Genomic DNA, 14,524 nt, shown 5'->3' with positions numbered 1-14,524 from the left:
AGGTGGCTGGCACCGGGAAGATGATTGTATAAAAACTCTGTGCAATATGATGCCTCCTCTTCTGCAAGACATGCTTCCTGTGATTCAGATTTAATTGTTTAGGCACACCAAGCTAACAATGTAGGGGGTTCCTTTGTAAGTAAGACATGTGCCACATCTCTGCACTGACACAGTAAATCATGGGGCTTATCCACATTTACCTTTCCTCCACTCTTTCCATGCTTTAACGCTCCATGTCTAAGCACCGTTTTCTTTTTGCTCCAAGCTTTTCTCGTGAAAACTCACTCTTTAAAGCTCAATCCGAGCAAACAGCAATCCATGGAAAACCTGAATTGTTTGCTCCAACTGAGTGCTAAAGAGCGGGTTTTTGCAAGGAAAGCAACCGGGGGGGCGGGGGGATGTGCTCGGTCATGTAGTTTCAGAGCTCAGACCTGTGCCAGAAAGAGTGGGGCAGAAGGTAAGTTTGGATAAGCCCATGGTCTTGTTCTGCAGAACAAAATAAACATGCCTTTAAAGAAATAGGTAAACTGGCTTATCAGCTGTGATGAGATTATACTGCTGATAGACCTTAATTAAGCACCACTTTAGGATGACTGTAATGATGATAACGTGCTTGATTTAATCTGTGCAGAATTAAAAATATATTGACCTGCTTTTCCCTTCAATATCACTGTTGCTTCGAGTTTGACAGTCTACCCAGGCTTTCCATTGCCTGCAAAGTACACCTCTTCCTGTGGAATATTGACTTAGGGCTACAGGCTTTAATAAGTAAACGCATCAATTGAAACTTTGATTCATCTGCACAAAGTGATTTTAATTGGTTAGGGTTTCAGATGAAGGATGCATCTTGTCATTCTTTGAGGTTCTTTGCTTTCAAGGAGATGCCGTATAATTTGTAAGGATTGTTCCCTGTAACAAGCCAGGGGCTGATTTTGCTGTACTGAACTTTAGGTTATTTTAACCTTCCTTTAGTCATAAAGTTCCCTACATGTTAAGTTTCTGGCCGTATGTTAAGTTCAACTGATCAAAGTATGTTCTGTAGCTTTTACCGAAAGTAGAGTGACGTGCACCCTGAACTAAATTGAAAGATGCCATCAACTTTGACGTTCTGCAAATAGAGACAAAGATGCTCTTTCCCTGCGCCTTTATGGCACAAGGACTATATGCCTGTCATTTACGAAGTGGCCATTGAGTCCTGAGTAAAGCCAGTTGGCTGCATTGGAACGGGATATTTTAGGGCTTATCCACACTAATCTTTTGCCCCACTCTTTCCAGGCACACGTCCACGTTTTAAACTCACTCTTTAGTACTCAGGTTTTCTGTGCATTGCTGTTTGCTCTGATTGAGCTTTAAAGAGCGGGTTTTCACGAGGAAAGCTCTGGATCTAAAGGGCGGGGGGCACTTGGACACAGAGGTTTAAAGTGCAGGCCATGCCTGGAAAGAGCAGAGGAAAGGTAAGTTAGTCTTGCCTCAGTTTCACTTCTTATGATGGAAGCAATGCTTTAAAAAAAAGATAAAGGAAGGAAGGCATGTACTGCATGTTTCAGGGCTCATTTCCCCTTAATCAGTGGTAAAATTGAGGAAATTGGGACATATGACAAAGAGAGAATATGGCCATAAGACCAAAAACAGCAAAAAAAATATGTGGAAATAGCCTTTTTTTTCAATGAGTTTCTTTCTCCCTAACCCTTGTATCTCTGACCAAATGCGCTGATGGCTCCCTCGGTCACTAATATAGGGAGAAATGGTAAGACTAACGACTGCAGTTGCTTTGTTCATAATGTGCATGCCTAATGCAATAAACTCTTCTAACCCATTCTAATTGGAGCTCTCATGCTTTTTATTTTTTGCCCCTACTGCTTCCCCCTGCATTGCTATAAAAGCATGTAAGATTACAAGAAGTCTCCTTCTTCTATATGGTGCTTGCAGTGCCCTTTGTCTTGAGATAATACTGTCGAAGGTTTTGTCAGTGTCATAGTAAACTGAAAGCTCTTGGTGTTTGTTTTTTAAGTTTCCTGGTTGTTCCCCTGCTGCCACCCGTACCTTTCCAAATGTGGTATTTCCACATTTACTGTGGCTACTATGTGTGTGTGTGCAGGGTATGTGTCAATTTGTGCGGGTCTTAGTGAGTTCATCTATGGTCTCTATCTCCTGGAGCTGAGGAGGTCTTTTGTGGCATTGTTTCACTCAAGTCCCGTGCATAAATCACGTTATACATCAGTCTTGTTTGACCTGCCTCTACATCTCTGTCAGCAATAACTCAAAGTACTTTGCTATAGGCAAACAGCAGGAGTGGAGGCCTTGTGTATTTACTCTCCCCGCCCCCATTGTTAACTCTAAAATTTTCTCACAATCTTACAGTCACATCCACAACAAACCTTTAAAAGCACATGCTTTCTCCCAAAGTATCATGGGAACTGTAGTTTAAGGCTCTGTAATTAGCTCTGTGAGGGGTAAACTGCAGTTCCCAGGATTCTTTGGGAGAAACCATGTGCTTGAAAAATATGGCATAGATATGATGCCAGTCTATAAAAAGATATACTTAGTGAGCTCTCTTTCCCCAGTGGAACGTCACCTCTTCACTGCCGTTGTCACCAGTTCCTCCTCTCTTTGATATCACCCGCTTTATTAGAACCCAAGAATTGAAAGGAATCTCAAAGGGTTGTCGTCCAATTCTCAACAGATGAAGGAAATCCACTACTGCAGTAGCCCAGCTTACACCCTAATGAAGGAAAGCCCACCCCCTTCCAAGGCCATCACAACTTGTATCACCAAGAAGTTCTTCCTAAAGATTAGTTGAAGTCCTCTTTATTGCAGTTTGAACCCATTGGTTTGGGCCCTCCATTCTGCAGCAGCAATAAACAGTTTGCCAAACCAATGGCAAAATTTCACACAGGTACACCCCCCCCCCCCGCTCCAATGGTATCAGTTAGTGCAGCGTTCTGTGTGAATCAAGGCAATCATATGGTTTTCCCTTCCCCTGTCGGGCATCGTGAGCTGGAAACACACAATGTGAAGCTCCTGTTCACGTGACTTAAGGTACATGGCAATAAATGGCCTCCAAAGGTGATCATGTTTTCCAGTTTACTATGATCGTGACTGAACTCCATTTGTTTTCAACAAATGTAACTGTGCTGTGTCTGTACGTAGAAGCCTACAAACAGATATGTACACATGCCTATGTGGTCAAATAAAACCAGCAAGTTTGCTGTTGAGTTTTCAACAAGCGTAGAGCCAGCATTTGTTTTCACAAAAGCTACATGCTATGTTGTCTTACGTTGGTCTATGTTTGTAAGACTACTATAAAAAATTAGTGTTTTTTGGTTGCTTGTGCTCTGTGTAATTAAAGCTTTCAGTCAGATGTGTGCAGCTTTTCTGCAAGCCAATAAGTTGTTGACGAAACTCACCTCAAGTTTCCCTCGTTCCCCTTGCCATATAGGATCTGACGGCCTTAGCGAAAGAACTGAGGGAGCTGCGTATTGAAGAAACCAACCGGCCTTTGAAGAAAGTTACGGACTATTCCTCCTCCAGCGAGGAGTCTGAAAGCAGCGAAGAGGAAGAGGAGGATGGCGAGAGTGAAACGCAAGATGGGACCGTGCCTGTCAGTGACATTCCAAGGCTTATGTAAGGCACATTTTGTGAAGATAACACCATTATAATTAACACTGTTTATTTGGAGCTGCGGGTGGGCGGAACGACACACTGTGCATCTTTGACAGCAGCTGCCCCCCAGGTCAGGTCCCTCCCCATAATGTGTAGGATCACTCACCCCATGCCATCGCACTGTCATGTGCAATTGTCTGTTCCTGCTGTACATCAGTTGGATGAATGGTAGGGGAAATGTATAATGTAATGACCTCACAACATTAGGAGACTTGATCCTGGGCATTGCTGGGAAGAAGAGGAAGCCTTGACGCGAGGATGCTATTTTTGGCAGATGATGTGTGATTGTGATTAATTGTGATTGCAGCTTTTTGTGCTTGGGGTAGCAGCTGGATACAGTCCCAAGCCATCCTGGCTTGCCAGCAGCTCACTCCAGTTGAAGGATAATACAGTCTGAGTTCACATTGATAGAGTCAGAGACCCATGAAAAACATAGGCAAAAGGTGTTGTAGGGTAGTGGTTCTTGTGTCTGGGAACAGAGAGGAGGCTGGTTCTGGATGGTGTTGCACTCCCCCAAAGAACCAAGTCTGTAGCTTGAAGAGACTACTAGATCCAGCTTTGTCGCTGGTGACCTGTGGCATCAGTAACATAGGGTACCTATTTTCCAGCTTTAGCTGGTTCGTGAGCTACAGGCATTCCTCTATAGTGTCAGCCTGGCTACAGTAATCTAGGCCAGTGTATCCCAACCTTTGATCTCCAGCTGTTTTTGGACTACATTTCCCATCATCCCACACCACTGGTCTTGCTAGCTAGGGGTGGTGGGAGTTGTAGTCCAAAAACAGCTGGAGATCCAAGGTTGGGGAAACACTGGCCTAGGCTCTACAGACTCTGGGTTCTGGAGTTAGATTAGTGCAATAAGCTCTGTGTGGGGCTGCCCTTGAAGATGATTTGGAGGCTGCAGCTTACACAAAATGCAATGGCCAGAGTGTTGACTGGTTCGGCTGCTTGGAGCCATATAACACTATTTCTGAAGAGTTTGCACTGGCTGCCTATAGGCTCTGAAGTCACATTTAAGGTTTTGATGCTTAGATACAAATACCTGGACAACAGAACTCAGTTATCTGAAGGAGCGCCTCTCAGCATTGTCCTCCCCAAGCTTTAAGATCTCTCAGGGAAGCCTGGTGTTTTAGCTCAGGGTGGAACCTTCTTGGTGGTGGCTCCTCAGCTGTGGAATGTCGTTTCCCCCAAGGTTCAGCTGGTGCCAACATTGTTTTGTCCAACACCCGCTCCCCACACATATAGGAGCCACCACTTAGAGGATCGCACACTCATTACTTGGAGGCAGACAAAGCTCTGGGACTCAGTTCATCTTCTTCACATATGGCAGTGTACAAATAAGACAGAAGCTCCGTGTGTGAAAAAGCCCTGAGAGCTAAGAAACTCTCTGGGATTTTCTGAAGTTCTCATAAATATACAATGGCTTCACTTCGCAGACAACACCTTAGTCTTTCATGAAGTTCTCATTTAAATGTTCTTTGCATTATCACAGATTTAACAGTTTCCCAGTATTTTAAAGACTGACAAATGGTGCTAACAGCTGCATATCTGGACTTTTATTAGAACATTCTCTGATCTATATTTCTATATTATCTAGGTCAGTCTCTGCCTTCAGGCATAAATAAGCAGCTGCTGCTTATTTTTGTTGGCCATCCATATGTATATGGGTAATGTTTGGGCAGATATTTTGTGTCTTGTTTAGCTTAATGTGGTTTAAAATATGCCATGTTGCAATGTCATGTTGTGCCCTGGCTTGTGTGCACTGAAGCTGTGGTCCTAGAAGGACTCAGTCTCATCTCTACAATTTGACATCTTCAGATACTGCTGAGAGGCTTGCTCTTGTTGTCCTGGGTGGCCATCAAAAACAAAAATGCCCTGGACAAGTTTAGTTGCCATGAGAAAACTACCTCCTTGTGTCAGGTACCATCTGCCTGTGAGTCTCACACATCCTCTGAGTCTCCCAACCCCTGCCCCATATTTCTAGCTACTGATGGTCTGCAAGATGAAATCCACAGCACGGTGGGGTAAATGACACAGTGAATCCTAGAAAATGCTACAAGGCAAGCAGGCATTGCTTCAACACAGGGCAGTAGTTTTTGGCAGCATCTCTCTGTTATCACAATCATCACATGTGCTCTAGCCTTTAGGTTGGCACCAGGCGTGATACAAATCAGAGGGATGCCGTCAAAACCAGTGAACATTCAGTTTCCTCCCTCCATTTCCCATAATGTTTGGTAAAGGAAATTTGTAGGATGACATTGTGAGGTTCTGCGTTTGCCCCTTCCCACTTGGCAATATCAAGTGCATGCCATGAAGGTGCAGGGGCCACACGCAGGGTAGTCTTGTCTGTGTTTCCTTCTCCATTTATAAGGAGAACATGGGGAAAACTGGATGTTGCCTTGCCATTTTCAGTAATCATCTTTAATTGCTGCCTTAGAGTATGAATTACTGTAAAAACCTGGCCTCTGTAAAGGAACCTATAACTTGTTCTGGATTTTCATATATGTTGGATTCATGATTGCCTTAAGATTAAAAAATCTTACTGTTGGCATTTGGTCCGTGTAATCTGGACCAACACACAGCAGCGAAAATGGTGTGTGTGTGTGTGTGTGTGTGGGTGTATATTCTTATTTAAGTTTTGCAAATACCCACTGTTTATATTTTGCAGCCCAACAGGAATGCCGGGAAACAACGAGGCCTACAACCTAGGAATGGTGTCAAGCCACATTCTAGAACCGCCCCATACAGATACGTTTAGCAGCATTTCCAGAGAAGGGACTTTAATGATAAGGGAGGTAAGTGGGTGGCAACTATTTCCTGTGAAACATCTTTGAGAGATTTTGTCTTTATAAGCTATGAATAATCATTGCTCTGTGTATTCTAAGCACAAAGTGATTGATTAAACAATGCCTGTTAGCAGCTGATTAATATAATTATAACATCTAAACAAAAGATGTTTCTCCAAACTGCAAACAGCAATGAATACTGTAGGACGCAGCCAGGTTGTGTCTGGATTCTGATATTCTTCCATCCTGGCCTAAAGCAAGAAAAAACTCCCAAACCAAAGGATTTACACAAAGATTTACACCGGTAGAAGTGAGTTTGAAACCTAGCCCATTCACTTCCGTAATAATTCCCCCTTCAGCCATCTGCTGAAGATTTCCAATTGCTTTAGTTTAATTGTAGCTCTTTATCTGAACACCCTAATTGTGATGTCATGGTTTGTATTCAGGAGGAAAAAGAAAGACTCTTAAAAAGTCAGTCCAGAGGCCAACAAATGGGACTTTTGTTTTATTTCGGGAAACATTTGCACCTATGCAGCATGGATGAATTCCAGTGAAATATCTAGTGATTATGGGGCAAGCCAGTGGGGAGCCAAACGCATAATATTTTGTTGAGAGTCACAACCCAAATCCAAAAACTGCCAGGAGCAAATAAACCTTCCTATTCAGCCTCCTCCTGAATAGGTAGCACAGCATGTCCCCTGTACTTTACCAGTGTTGGCCACTGATAGCAATGCCACCTTGCAGAGTGGGGTGAAGTAAACCTGTTGCTGGAGAATAACCTTGCTATGAATGACAGGAGGTTAGATTGTACGAGGCATGCTGTAAGAAAACAAAAAAAAGAAGAAAATTCACTAAAAATAAAGTGTTTGGGAAGGATAGGTAATTCAGAAAGACACAAGTAAGAGCTTCTGACATCTCACCTTGAGGCCCAGTAGGTGCTGTCCATAGTACTGAATGACTACCTTCCCCACCCTGATGTTGTCCGTAAAACCAAATGGCCACATTTTGCACCCTGAGAAAACGGTCCATTGTTGTTGAAGCCAGCCATTGTTGCTTTCTGGGTGCAGGGGTTGGTAGTTTAATAGCCAGCTAGCTGTGATTCTTCCACAGTGGGTTCAGTTGCTATCATGGCGTGATCCCACTGAGCTTAGGTAATAATGACTCATATAGCTCCCCAACCGATTACAGCTGACCAGGAAATGCATAATACATTCCATAAAATAGGCTAAGGAAATGTCCAGAGGCTGAAGCACTACAGCAGTCAGGCCACATGACCTGCAGAGGTCAAGAAGGGGAGGAAGGACCTAAGAGGCTGGGAGATCAATGGCAGATCCCATGAACTTGATGGGGTGGGACAGAACCCTATCTAGGATACCCAAACAACTGTAGCTGGTTTTTCTCCCTGAAGTGTAAATGTCTCTTTAGCTACAGTCATAGACACAGGGCCAAGGTATTTGTGACAGCAGCAGATCCATGTGTTTAAAGGAGAATCTGCTGTAGTTCTGTAGGAAAAGGGATGGGGAGATCCAGTTTTAAGGAATAAATAGGCTGCATGGAAGAAGGGAATTGTGCCCTCCTCCTTCCTGCAGCTTCCCTCCCTGTGCTTTCCTTTCAGCCAGGCACATATTTTTATCATGTCCCAACCCTTCAGAGCAGATTTTCCAAGGACACAAGGGGTTGCTGGAAGTTGCCTCTGCCTCATCCAGTTACTGGAGCATCCCATCCTGCATTGCAGGGGGTTGGACTAGAGGTTCCTCAAGGTCCCTTTCAACACTGCAACTCTATGATTCTATTAGCAGAACTCTGCTTGGGATACTCTCGCCAGCAAAAGCCTGCTTCGGATCTGAGGGTGGTATTCCAGTAACTCAATTACTGCTAGTGCAACAAGATTCCACCCCATCTCCTCCCCTGTGAGCACGCTGCACCCTCCCCTGCTCCAGAGCAGACACCCTAGAATAGATTTAGGATGTGCACAGGAGCAGGAGAGGGGGAGAAAGTTCTATTGCGGTAGCAGAAATCCTTGAGCTGACGGACCCCTGATTTAGCACTGCACTGGACATGACCCTAAGCCATTGTTTGGAGTGTGGAAAAGTGGATTCATGCCTAATTAATGCACTCCTTGTTTGTGAAAGAGTCTGTAAGTGACCTTAAACCTGATAGACCTTAAGAAACAAGCTGTGATGAGTGCCATGCAAGGTGTTTGCAGTTTTTGAATATAAATCATTCTTTGCCACCTGATTAAGTTGAGAGTGTCAAGAATTGTGCAGATGCTGCTTGTGGAGCCTGGGGTAATCTCTTTCAGGTACATTACCCTGCTTGGGCCTGCCCTTAATAGGTGACACATTAGACATAAACAGCAGGTTGCTGACAATTTCTGCCAGGCTTGTAATTGAGCAAAAGAAGCATCTGCGGTGACTTTTGCAATGGAGACAAGTCAGTCTGTTTTGTCAGCTGCCTGCAAAGGCAGAGACCAGAAGAAGGAACAAAGTGAGGTTGGTTGTTTTTGCTAGATTATAAAGCATTTCCCAAGTTGCAGATGGAAGAGGATTTTCTGTTCTCCGTGGAGACACATAGCTCTCGCTGATGCTAATGCGAGCTTTGCGTGCCTGTCAGGACAAAAAGATCTGTTAAGTCGTGCAGGGGGAAAAGCCGAGGCTGTTCGCTGCTGCCTTGAGTCACATAAACTTACTGTAGCCCATTTGAAAAGGGCACAAGGTGGAAAAGTGGCTCCTGGCTCTCATGACGTCAGAATACTGCTAAGTGGGGCTTGCAAAGTGGGCACATGCCACATATCTGTCCCCCGATGGCCATGCCAAAAGGTAACGTCTGTGTTTCTACTTCAAAGGAGGTGTCAGTGGGGAGACGCAGGCAACCTGCCTAGGCATAACCTAGATACAGGCACAAAATGGAAACCACCAAAGGTCACATAATACCATGGCAGTTATTAAGATAATGCTAAGTGATGTAATCCTTTCTCAATAATTACACATGTTTTCAGTGTGGTAGATGGAAACCCAGCTTCTAATTGGCCCTGTCCCTGCAGCCAAGAGCATGCTAACAATGCGCATTCAGCCATTGGGCTGGTTTGCACATATTGATGACCCTGTCTTAATGATCTGAGGAACAGGCCATGTGCTCTTGCACTCATGCCTCCCCTGATATACCAAATTCAGTTCTTCTACCATGATTCTGTAAAGCACCGTTTTACAGAAACCGGAAGCCGTTCTTCACAAGCAAGGCTTAGACCAGCTTTTCCTTTAAAAGGTCTGTGGCCCAGTTCAGGCATACAGCAGTCCCCCTTTCAGCTGCCTGTGGGAGCATGTAGTTTAGGGCTGTAAGTGAAGGTCACATGGAAAGCTCTGCATGTGGCAACATGTGGTTAGTCCCCATACAGCATGGCCCTTCTTCAAGCTGCTGTGATTGTACAGATAGAGCAACTACATGCACAGCGACTTGTGTAGAGGTTGCAGGTCATCCTATCATCGCTGCACCATTTAGTTTGTGGGTCTTTAAAATACCTTTAAAAACTGTAAAATCTGTGATAATGCAAACAACATTTAAGTGAGAACTTCATAAAAGACCAAGATGTTGTGCACTCCTGCAGGCGGGTGCTGCAAAGCATCTGGCTCAAATGTAAAAGCGATGTAATATCTGAATTCTGTCCCACTTTTGATTGCATTCACCTGCGGTATAAATAGTACAGAAGGGGCTCAGATGTGCTGTTTAGCCTTGTGGTCTTAACTATTAATAACCATTCTTCTGCTGATGAACAAGGATACCCTCTCCTTCCAAATGTGCTCTGTGTTTCATTCTCTCTAAATTTCTTCAGTGGAGATACGTAGCTGCTTGCTGAGTCCGCGGGTCAAGAAGACAGCCAAGCCAAGGACTTGTGCCTGTGCTTGCTTGGCTACGTGAGTTAATATGTTACTTTTGGGGTTTCTCTCTCAAACACTCTCCTCTCTTCTTTATAACTTGTGTCTCTGCAGACTTCTGGGGACAAAAAGCGCTCTGGCCACACAGCCAGCAATGGCTTTGCCGGCCATGTCAATCTTCCAGATTTGGTGCAGCAGAGCCACTCACCTGCCGGCACACCGACTGAGGGTCTGGGCCGAGGCTCCACCCATGGTCAGGAGATGGACTCGGTGGCAGAAGTAGGTAGCAGCAGGGTCCTCTGGGCTCAGGACTTGCTCCCTTTCTCCACCTTTGCTTTGCAGAAATACTAACATCTTGCTCTCAAGATTTATCTTGGATCTCCTCCCCGCTGCTTGGCTATCATTCTGTGTTTATGATTATATACATGATGTTGAATTTCTGTTTTAATCCATCAGCTGTTGAAAATGGTGGCAAAGAAGTAAGGGCATTTCTGGGTAAAAGCTTCCCTTAGCTGCAGAAGCGAAACAGGAAGTAGCTTGCATACAAAAGGCACCTGTTATCAGGGAGGCACCATGGCTCAGCAGTAGAGCAACTGCTTGGCATGCAGACGGTTCAGTTTCAATTTGTGTCATCTGCAGGTAAACTTGGGAATGCCCCCGGTCTGAAATCCAGGAGATCCCAAGCCAGTGTAGACCAGGGTTTCTCAACCTTGGGACTCCAGCTGTTTTTGGACTACAACTGCCATCACCTCTAGCTAGCAGGACCAGTGGCCATGAATGATGGGAATTGCAGTCCAAAAATAGCTGGAGACCCAAGTTTGGGAACCCCTGGTGTAAACAATACTGAGCTAGATGGACCAAAGGTCTTATTCGGTATGAGGCAGATTCCTAGATTTCTATTGTCTTTGCACAATCTGCTCTTCTCCTCCAGTGCTGGTCATGGACTGACATCTATCCATATGGTGATCAGCACAGCCGACAGGTGTCTGGCATGCTGGCATTAAGCAGAATAATAATTGGAGAAAATCAGTATCTGGAAGGCATCCTGAATTAGTGTGATTCCCCTCAATTTGTTAAAGCCACACAGGGTTGTAGCAGAACCATAGGAGAGCAGGATTCTTTTTCATGAACATCTCGACTTTTGTTTTATTTTTCAAAGAGCAGGCTTCTGGCCCTTAACAAAAGGGAATAAATGGTTGCACATATATTCTAAAAAGTGGGTTGGCAATGCCTATTAAATCTCCCCGAAGCCCAAAGACAAACTCAGTGAGCTTTACCTCCATAACTCCTTGTGTTGCCCTTCCCCGTAGCTAGAAGAAGCAAAATAAATCTGCATGTAATTTATGCAGGCCTGTTTACAGATTGTGAGATGGCAATTGAGGCATTGCATCACCAGAGTTTGGAAGTCAGCACATCTGTCTCGTTAATAAAACCTCAGGAGGTCTAAATATTCTGCTAAACGGTCACTCGTGAACTCATTAATGCAGTCCTTTTCTTCCCCAGTTAAGAGATAGTGCTCGCTTTTCCTGGAAACCCAAGTGGTGCCCTCAAAAAACTGCTGCCTTATGTGTACATTGAAAGAGAAGGAGGCTCTTTCATGAGGCTGGTTATCTCTTTACAGCAGGGAGGCTAGGCAGTTATCTAGGGTGACAGCTGCCTGGCTCCAGCACTCAACCTGGATCACAGACTTGGGTGGCTTTTGAAATAAAAGGAAAAGGCATAGAATAGTGATGATGGAAGGTGGGGCTCCCCCTCCCCATTTTTCTGGCTTCTTTCTATGATGATGATGATTTATTAGATTTATATACCGACCTTCATCACAAGATCTCATGGCAGTTCACAAGATAAAAATGCAAGGTAAAAGCACAAATAAATAGTTAAAACGAAAACAACAAAAGTCATAACTATAACATTGCTTGGGTAAAGACCACAGCAGAAAAACAAGTGCCATGTCGTGGAAGAAATCCCTGCTTTTGCACCATAGGACTTACAGCTGTCAATAAGTAAAGATCACAACCTTTGCCTTTGGATGCTAACATAGCAGAAGATTCTCAAAGGGGGGAAAAAGATGTAAATATTAGTAGTTCATTATTCTGGATTTCCTTCTAATCAAACCCAGCTCTGTTGTACTTAGCAACAAAGTTATGCTAATTTAAATTGATTATTACCTTTGCATCTACACCAGTCATTAAAGCCAATTTCTGCCTACTACGGAGCCATTTTAGGGATAAGGCATGGGTACTAGCTAAAGAATTGGTCGTTTATACCTGCATACATTCAAATACCACCCATTCTGCCACTGGACTAAAACCCTTGTGCTTTGAATGTATTATCTGTGTTGGTGTGAAGACTAAAACCTTATTATTACCTTCTTCTGATTAAATAATATATTTATTTCTCACTGGATAGTATGGAATGGGAAGTAGCACGAAAGCATCTTTCACTCCATTTGTGGATACCAGAGTATATCAGACCTCCCCTACAGATGAAGATGAGGACGATGATGAGGAATCTTCTGCCACAGGTAGGGAAAGGCAATGGGAAATGCTTGGGGTGTGAGACACTTGGACCTGTTAGCATATACTTAGGCAAGTGTCAGCTCTAGGAAAGAGCATTTGAAAAATCCTGCACATGCTGGCCCGGCAAGTGTTCATAACAGCTTACAGCTTCTATAGCACCATAGCAAAACATCCCTTCTAGAGCATTTAGGAAACGTGCTCAAATCTCCAGTGTTTTCCCAGCAAGAATGAGTGTCTGGAAAGCTGTGGGTCACATGACAGCATGCACTGAATTTTACTGTGGCTACTGCAAGCCAAAGTAACCTTAGTGCATGGAGACTCTGTGGGCCAGATTGAACTACCCCATTCTACTAGAGGGGGCAGTACAAGTATCCCACCCCGACCCCCAGCTCAAAGACTACCCCTCTCCAACCCTGTATACCCACTACCACCCACAAATCCACTCTGAAGGATTAGGGCTTCCCCAAAACAGTGTGCCAGAGAGGAAAGGAGATGGTTCCCAACGGTCAAGTAGTCATGCTTGCAGTAGCAGAACATAATCTTAACCCTACATTGAACTCCTCCTCCCTATATGTGCAAGCCTCTGCGAGATTAGCTCAAATCTCATTTGAATTCACACGATCTCACTTGAGTTTTCAGTCTAAAATTTGAAAACATTAAATAAACATTAAATAGAGGTACCCTGAGAGAGAAGGGACGCGGGTGGCACTGTGGGTTAAACCACAGAGCCTAGGACTTGCCAATCAGAAGGTCGGCGGTTTGAATCCCCGTGACGGGGTGAGCTCCCGTTGCTCGGTCCCTGCTTCTGCCAACCTAGCAGTTCGAAAGCACGTCAAAGTGCAAGTAGATAAATAGGTACCGCTCCGGCGGGAAGGTAAACGGTGTTTCCGTGCGCTGCTCTGGTTTGCCAGAAGCAGCTTAGTCATGCTGGCCACATGACCCGGAAGCTGTACGCCGGCTCCCTCGGCCAATAAAGCGAGATGAGCGCCGCAATCCCAGAGTCGGTCACGACTGGACCTAATGGTCAGGGGTCCCTTTACCTTTACCCTGAGAGAAGGGGCGTGGGTGGCGCTGTTGATTAAACCACAGAGCCTAGGACTTGCCTATCAGAAGGTCAGTGGTTCGAATCCCCACGACGGGGTGAGCTCCCGTTGCTCGGTCCCTGCTCCTGCCAACCTAGCAGTTCGAAAGCACGTCAGAGTGCAAGTAGATAAATAGGTACCGCTCCGGTGGGAAGGTAAACGGTGTTTCTGTGCGCTGCTCTGGTTCACCAGAAGTGGCTTAGTCATGCTGCCCACATGACCCGGAAGCTGTACGCCGGCTCCCTCGGCCAATAAAGCAAGATGAGCGCCGCAACCTCAGAGTCAGTCACAACTGGACCTAATGGTCAGGGGTCCCTTTACCTTTACCTTTACCCTGAGAGAAGTGGGAAGAAGAAATCAGGATGGCACATAGTTGGCCTCACCGCCATGAGTATCCTGTTCACATCATGAGGTTGAAACTTTATGGTGCTCCTCAAGCCCTCCGGCAAGACTAGACTAACTGTGGCATCAGGTTAACCACAGATCCGAGCAACTTTGCCCTCAAAGGGTTTCACAAACCTTTTGCAGCAGGCTGTGCAGCAGCTCTGTGCAGGATATTGGGCAGGAACCAGTGATACATAGCTTGAGTTCTCCTCTGCTGGGCA

General features: G+C 44.9%; 1 protein-coding gene across 6 annotated transcripts in view; it reads left to right on the top strand.

Moving 5' to 3' along the window:
* Nucleotides 1–14,524, top strand: part of TNIK (TRAF2 and NCK interacting kinase) — a 287,359-nt gene that overhangs the window by 256,206 nt on the left and 16,629 nt on the right. For all 6 annotated transcript variants that reach the window (XM_053390548.1, XM_053390547.1, XM_053390549.1 and 3 more), the window contains 4 exons: nt 3,440–3,624; nt 6,329–6,455; nt 10,433–10,597; nt 12,728–12,842. In XM_053390548.1, the coding sequence (XP_053246523.1) occupies nt 3,440–3,624; nt 6,329–6,455; nt 10,433–10,597; nt 12,728–12,842 (592 nt within the window). The remainder of the gene's footprint in view (nt 1–3,439; nt 3,625–6,328; nt 6,456–10,432; nt 10,598–12,727; nt 12,843–14,524) is intronic.

The sequence above is a fragment of the Podarcis raffonei genome, chromosome 5 (genome assembly GCF_027172205.1).
Source record: "Podarcis raffonei isolate rPodRaf1 chromosome 5, rPodRaf1.pri, whole genome shotgun sequence".
Taxonomy (NCBI): Eukaryota; Metazoa; Chordata; class Lepidosauria; order Squamata; family Lacertidae; genus Podarcis; species Podarcis raffonei.
Note: the sequence above shows the minus strand (reverse complement) of the source record. Positions and strands in the feature narration are given on the sequence as shown.